Below are 7,734 nucleotides of genomic sequence, written 5' to 3' on the forward strand. Positions count from 1 at the left end.
TCACAACACCTCAGGTTCCTGGCCTTAACCCCCAGGGGAACAAAGCATCAGTCTTAATTGGGAGCAAACAGAACCAGCCCTGGTCCTCAAAGGATCCCCTGGGAATCTTAATGGTTATGGAGTCTGCAGCCAGTACCAGCTGTGAGTCACTGACTCCTATGTGAACTTCCAATCTGTCTAGTTTTGCTCTTTTAGTTATAAGAACAAAAATTTACTTGTGTAGGCTCAAGTTATTTTTTTCTCATTCCCCCCCCCCCCAAGAATTCATTTGGGTTGATTACGGAAATCACCTAGAATTCATGAGCAGAAGTTTTAGTAGAAGGCTGAGGAGCCAGAACATTGGTATTCCTAGACTCTGAGGAAAATGTCTTAAATGGAGTGAAGGAGCAAAGGGCTGTAATAAAGCTCAACTCCATCCCTCTTATTCCCTGATAGTGAGATTTGCCTAAGCATGCTGTTAACACAGTGAGTCAGGTGAATTGGAGATCATGAAACAAAGGAAAATACAGAGACAGCAACAGATAGCCCCAGACTCTCCCTGGGTCTGCCTTCCCTCTGCTCCTCCCCCTGTTTACACACACTCTCTTTCAGATAAAAAAGAAAATATAATCTTAAAAAAAGAAAAGAGGTATGCTATCCTCCTAGGGATTTCCCAGAGTCAGGAAACCTCAACTAGGGCCCAGAAAATGGTGGACATTTGTTGGCTGCCCTTCTAGGGTCCATTGCCCCTCTACCACTTTCTTAGTGACTCCAGATTTTCTTCTGTATAGCAGCTATAGACAGGTTAGACTGACCCCACTTTATGTTTCAGAGGAGGGTCCTGTTGGTCCAAGCCAACCCGCATAATCATCTCACCTGCCACTGTGATTGGTTTGCAGTTTGCATTGATCAATCAGTACAGTCAGAGCAAACCTCAGGACACTTGTTTTCTGGTTGTAGGAACCAGTGGTTTCTATCCCATGAGTGAATGGGGAAACTGCAGGTCCAGGTCTACAACAGCCATCTTGTGACCATGAGAAGAGTCAGCCTGAGAACAAACCTGATACTTGGAAGAGTAAAGAGTCAACAGAATCTCAGAGCAAAGAAACTAGAGCCTGATGAACTTTGCCTGATATTGGCCCTACTTCTGGATAAATCCACAATATTCTCAAACCAGGTTGAGTGGAATTCTCTCAATTGTTCAGTGAAATGTCTCTCACACAGTATGACCTTCAACCTCCAGGTGATTATGGCTGCTACCCGAGAGTCCAAACCTGCAGCCCCCCCATCATACCACACACCTGTGCCAACTCTTACTAATGGTTGATGATAGCTGTGCAATTGAGGATTATTATAACCTTTTGCTTTCTCCAAAACATTTTTGGACTTCCTTATTGTCTGGGCACCCCCATGGGAGTGTTTGATGCTGTGAGTCATGTAGTTTGTGTGGGGAACAAGAGATTGAGAGCTGCTGCCTCCCAGCCATGCAGAACTGTATCAGTGCATGATTGGAGCTGGGGTATGCAGAAGAGAGTGCAAATATCTCTCTGTGCTTCATCAAAGAGTTCCACACTCAAGGTAAGAGTTCTCTCTTCCTGGTATTAAGACTTAAAGGTGAATTCTTGCCACAGTGCTATCAGTGTGTTGCCTCTTAATTTTGAACATACCAATGAGGATTCACAGACATGCACCAGCTTCCAGTGGCAGAGAATCTAGGATTTTGCTAGCATAAAATAGCTGTGATATGATGTCACTGTGGTTGTGCACAAAGCCAACAACCAGTCAACATTTCTGGCAATGTGAAGGCTCTTTTGTTCTAGGTGCATAGACAAAGCTTCCATTAACTATGGAACAATGGATGGGTGGATAGACAGAGAACCAGTTTACTTTTTAGTCTTAGTCACATGGTCTACAACATGGACCTTAGGAAACTCCCTTCTCTACTTTACATTACCATTTCCCCACGAGTACAGTGAGGAGTTTGGAGCGCTTGCATTCTGGCAGTCTGGAAATCTTTGATAGTCACTCACTTAGGTATTATTGACATACCAGGTTCTTCATAGCAGCCTTCACGTCCTTGTTCCTCAGGCTGTAGATGATGGGGTTGAGCATGGGGGTCACCACCCCATAAAAGAGGGAGGTGAGCTTGTCTGAAATGTCCTGCTTGTCTGCCCCCTGGGGGTCCTTGGATTTGGGCTTCCCATACATGAAGAGGATGGTCCCATAGAAGACAACCACTACGGTGAGGTGGGCAGAGCAGGTGGAGAAGGCCTTTCTCCTCCCCTCAGCTGAGGGGATCCTCAGGATGGTAGCAATGATGAACACATAGGAGACAAAAATGAACACAACTGGGACCCCCAGGAAGATCACATTAGCCACAACCATGCTAATCACGTTGATAGAAATGTCAGCACAGGCCAACTTCAGCACAGCCAGGATCTCACAGGTGAAGTGATTGATGACATTGTCCCCACAGAAGGGAAGCCTCATAGCCTGGGATGTCTGGACTACAGAGTTGGTGATACCAGCTGCCCAGGAGCTGGCAGCCATGGGCACATAGGCAGCCTTGCTCATGACCACAGGGTACCTAAGCGGGTTACAGATGGCCACATAGCGATCAAATGCCATCATGCCCAGAAGCACACACTCTGTGGCTCCCATGGCAAAGGAGAGAAACATCTGCATGACACAGGCTGAGAAGGGTATGGTTTTCCTGGGGATCAGGAAGCTGTTAAGAATAAGGGGGACTGAAGAGGTTGTGTAGCAGATGTCCAGGAAGGAGAGGTTCCCCAGGAAGAAGTACATGGGTGTGTGCAGGTGGGAATCAAGGATGGTCACCAGGATGAGGACCCCGTTGCCCAACAGGATTATGAGGTACATCACGAGGATGAGCACAAAAAAGGTTTTCTCCAGTTTCGGGTGGGCTGAGAGGCCCAGGAGAATAAAGCCCATCACAGGAGAGGTATGATTGGACCTGTCCATGGTGCGTCTGCTCTGTCCTCTGTAGGAACTCTCTGCAATTTCAACATTCTCTGACTCCGAAAGTGCCTGGGCAGCAGGGCAAAAATCCCCACCCTGCTGAGCAACTGGAGAAGAACTCTGATGATTTGATCATCTCTATAGGAATCTATGAAAAATATTGTAGAGAATAATATTTAACTTCTGCTTCCAGTAAGAATCAAGAGTTAATTTGGACTAATTTTCCTGCATATGGCAAAAAGAAACAACTAGACAACTACATAAAACATCTGTGTATTCTACCCTCGATAGGTCTTCTAAGCACAACATCTCCAAAGAAACGAGAGCTTTAAATGATACACTGGACCAGATGGATTTCACAGATATCTACAGAACTTTACATCCAAACTCAACTGAATACACATTCTTCTCAAGTGCACATGGAACTTTCTCCAGAATAGACCACATACTGGGTCACAAATCGGGTCTGAACCGATACCAAAAGATCGGGATAGTCCCCTGTATATTCTCAGACCATAATGCCTTGAAATTAGAACTAAATCACAACAAGAAGTTTGGAAGGACCTCAAACACATGGAGGTTAAGGACCATCCTGCTAAAAGATGAAAGGGTCAACCAGGAAATTAAAGAAGAATTAAAAAGATTCATGGAAACTAATGAGAATGAAGATACAACCGTTCAAAATCTTTGGGATGCAGCAAAAGCAGTCCTGAGGGGGAAATACATTGCAATACAAGCATCCATTCAAAAACTGGAAAGAACTCAAATACAAAAGCTAACCTTACACATAAAGGAGCTAGAGAAAAAACAGCAAATGGACCCAGCAGAAGAAGCAGAAGAAGAGAAGTTAATTCTTCTGCCCAGCAGAAGAGGAGAGTTAATTAAAATTCGAGCAGAACTCAACGAAATCGAGACCAGAAGAACTGTGGAACAGATCAACAGAACCAGGAGTTGGTTCTTTGAAAGAATTAATAAGATAGATAAACCATTAGCCAACCTTATTAAAAAGAAGAGAGAGAAGACTCAAATTAATAAAATCATGAATGAGAAAGGAGAGATCACTACCAACACCAAGGAAATACAAACGATTTTAAAAACATATTATGAACAGCTCTATGCCAATAAATTAGGCAGTCTAGAAGAAATGGACGCATTCCTGGAAAGCCACAAACTACCAAAACTGGAGCAGGAAGAAATAGAAAACCTGAACAGGCCAATAACCAGGGAGGAAATTGAAGCAGTCATCGAAAACCTCCCAAGACACAAAAGTCCAGGGCCAGATTGCTTCCCAGGGGAATTCTATCAAACTTTTATAGAAGAAATCATACCTATTCTACTAAAGCTGTTTGGAAAGATAGAAAGAGACGGAGTACTTCCAAATTCGTTCTATGAGGCCAGCATCACCTTAATTCCAAAACCAGACAAAGACCCTACCAAAAAGGAGAATTACAGACCAATATCCCTGATGAACATGGATGCAAAAATTCTCAACAAGATACTAGCCAATAAAAAAAAAAAAAAAAGATACTAGCCAATAGGATCCAACAACACATTAAGAAAATTATTCACCATGACCAAGTAGGATTTATCCCCAGGACACAAGTCTGGTTCAACAATCGTAAAACAATCAATGTGATTCATCATATCAGCAAGAGAAAAACCAAGAACCACATGATCCTCTCATTAGATGCAGAGGAAGCATTTGACAAAATACAGCATCCATTCCTGATCAAAACTCTTCAGAGTGTAGGGATAGAGGGAACTTTCCTCGACATCTTAAAAGCCATCTATGAAAAGCCCACAGCAAATATCATTCTCAATGGGGAAGCACTGGGAGCCTTTCCCCTAAGATCAGGAACAAGACAGGGATGTCCACTCTCACCACTGCTATTCAATATAGTATTGGAAGTCCTCGCCTCAGCAATCAGACAACAAAAAGACATTAAAGGCATTCAAATTGGCAAAGAGGAAGTCAAACTCTCCCTCTTCACCGATGACATGATACTCTACATAGAAAACCCAAAAGCCTCCACCCCAAGATTGCTAGAACTCATACAGCAATTTGGTAGCGTGGCAGGATACCAAATCAATGCCCAGAAGTCAGTGGCATTTCTATACACTAACAATGAGACTGAAGAAAGAGAAATTAAGGAATCAATCCCATTTACAATTGTACCCAAAAGCATAAGATACCTAGGAATAAACCTAACCAAAGAGGTAAAGGATCTATACCCTAAAAACTATAGAACACTTCTGAAAGAAATTGAGGAAGACACAAAGAGATGGAAAAATATTCCATGCTCATGGATTGGCAGAATTAATATTGTGAAAATGTCAATGTTACCCAGGGCAATTTACACGTTTAATGCAATCCCCATCAAAATACCATGGACTTTCTTCAGAGAGTTAGAACAAATTATTTTAAGATTTGTGTGGAATCAGAAAAGACCCCGAATAGCCAGGGGAATTTTAAAAAAGAAAACCATAGCTGGGGGCATCACAATGCCAGATTTCAGGTTGTACTACAAAGCTGTGGTCATCAAGACAGTGTGGTACTGGCACAAAAACAGACACATAGATCAATGGAACAGAATAGAGAATCCAGAAGTGGACCCTCAACTTTATGGTCAACTAATATTTGATAAAGGAGGAAAGACTATCCATTGGAAGAAAGACAGTCTCTTCAATAAATGGTGCTGGGAAAATTGGACATCCACATGCAGAAGAATGAAACTGGACCACTCTCTTTCACCATACACAAAGATAAACTCAAAATGGATGAAAGATCTAAATGTGAGACAAGATTCCATCAAAATCCTAGTGGAGAACACAGGCAACACCCTTTTTGAACTTGGCCACAGTAACTTCTTGCAAGATACATCCACAAGGCAAAACAAACAAAAGCAAAAATGAACTATTGGGACTTCATCAAGATAAGAAGCTTTTGCACAGCAAAGGATACAGTCAACAAAACTAAAAGACAACCTACAGAATGGGAGAAGATATTTGCAAATGACATATCAGATAAAGGGCTAGTTTCCAAAATCTATAAAGAACTTATTAAACTCTACACCAAAGAAATAAACAATCCAATCATGAAATGGGCAAAAGACATGAAGAGAAATCTCACAGAGGAAGACATAGACATGGCCAACACACACATGAGAAAATGCTCTGCATCACTTGCCATCAGGGAAATACAAATCAAAACCACAATGAGGTACCACCTCACACCAGAGAGAATGGGGAAAATTAACCAGGCAGGAAACCACAAATGTTGGAGAGGATGCGGAGAAAAGGAAACCCTCTTACACTGTTGGTGGGAATGTGAACTGGTACAGCCACTCTGGAAAACTGTGTGGAGGTTCTTCAAAGAGTTAAAAATAGACCTGCCCTATGGCCCAGCAATTGCACTGCTGGGGATTTATCCCAAAGATACAGATGCAATGAAACGCTGGGACACCTGCACCCCAATGTTTCTAGCAGCAATGTCCACAATAGCCAAACTGTGGAAGGAGACTGGTGTCCATCGAAAGATGAATGGATAAAGAAGATGTGGTTTATGTATACAGTGGAATATTACTCAGCCATTAGAAATGACAAATACCCACCATTTGCTTCGACGTGGTTGGAACTGGAGGGTATTATGCTGAGTGAAGTAAGTCAATCGGAGAAGGACAAGCAGTGTATGTTCTCATTCATTTGGGGAATATAAATAATAGTGAAAGGGAATGTAAGGGTAGGGAGAGGAAATGTGTGGGAAATATCAGAAAGGGAGACAGAACATGAAGACTCCTAACTCTGGGAAATGAACTAGGGGTGGTGGAGGGGGAGGAGGGCGGGGGGTGGGGGTGAATGGGTGACAGGCCCTGAGGGGGACACTTGATGGATGAGCACTGGGTGTTATTCCGTATGTTGGTAAATTGAACACCAATAAAAAATTAATTTATTTAAAAAAAAAACATCTGTGTAAAGCACTGGTGAGGTTATAAGACAGTAAAGAATCATAGGGTCATGATTCTAGGGATCATGGAATTCTGGGAATCTGGGATTCAGAAAAGTCTAACACTTGAGGCTCTGTCAGCTGAGGCATTTGCAATGTCTGGAGGTGGCTAGTGAGAGGCTAAGAAGCATTACTGATAGCCTCCTGAAGGTGGGGGACAGGTTGTGAGGTGCAAGTCTCACTGCGAGGGGCCTCTAACTAAACTTCCTTCCTTTGGTGGGAGCCCACAGGGCAGCACTACAAGAGTAAAAGAGAATCAGAAGGCAACATTTGTTTACAGGTGCTGTAGCTCAGCTTCAAATCTTTTCAAGCCCTCAAACTGGATTGAGGTGGTCCCAGATTTTTGGTGCTTCCAAATATCAGAAGCAAATATAAATCCTTGCTGAAGGGAAGTGACATAGCCCCCATCTCCTAAATCATTTCCATAAAGGGCTTTATAAATAAGACATCTGGCACACATTAAAAAAAGAATATGGCATGCAGGAGACAAGGCAGCATGAATGAAAACCAACCAGAAAAAAAACCACCCCAAAATCAAACATCCCTTTTTTGGGGACAGATGGGGGCCAATGGCTCCTCTGCCCTGGTGTCCCCTGTTGAGAGAATTAGCTTAGGCCACAGTGCCAAGGCCTTAACATTCTGTTGACCCTTTTGTACATTGCGGGCCGCAAGTGGGCCCCTTGCACACTGTGGCCACGCTAATGTGAGTTCTGACTAAACATCCCTTCTATTCTTCATGCTCCATCTGCTTGCACCAGAGGCACTGGCTTCTC

At 43.1% G+C, this 7,734-nt stretch overlaps 1 protein-coding gene across 1 annotated transcript; it reads right to left on the reverse strand.

Annotated features, from left to right (window-relative positions):
• Window positions 1-2,016: 2,016 nt before the first annotated feature.
• On the reverse strand, window positions 2,017-2,961 carry LOC121495664 (olfactory receptor 13C7-like). The gene has a single exon (XM_041763490.1). It carries the CDS (start codon window positions 2,959-2,961, stop codon window positions 2,017-2,019), a length of 945 nt encoding a protein of 314 aa, XP_041619424.1.
• Between the last annotated feature and the right edge of the window lie 4,773 nt (window positions 2,962-7,734).

This window comes from Vulpes lagopus, chromosome 7 (assembly GCF_018345385.1).
Source record: "Vulpes lagopus strain Blue_001 chromosome 7, ASM1834538v1, whole genome shotgun sequence".
Lineage (NCBI taxonomy): Eukaryota > Metazoa > Chordata > Mammalia > Carnivora > Canidae > Vulpes > Vulpes lagopus.

What these genes read in the sequence shown, in the direction of transcription:
- LOC121495664 (XM_041763490.1), bottom strand. Translation starts at nt 2,961, where the DNA reads ATGGACAGGTCCAATCATACCTCTCCTGTGATGGGCTTTATTCTCCTG.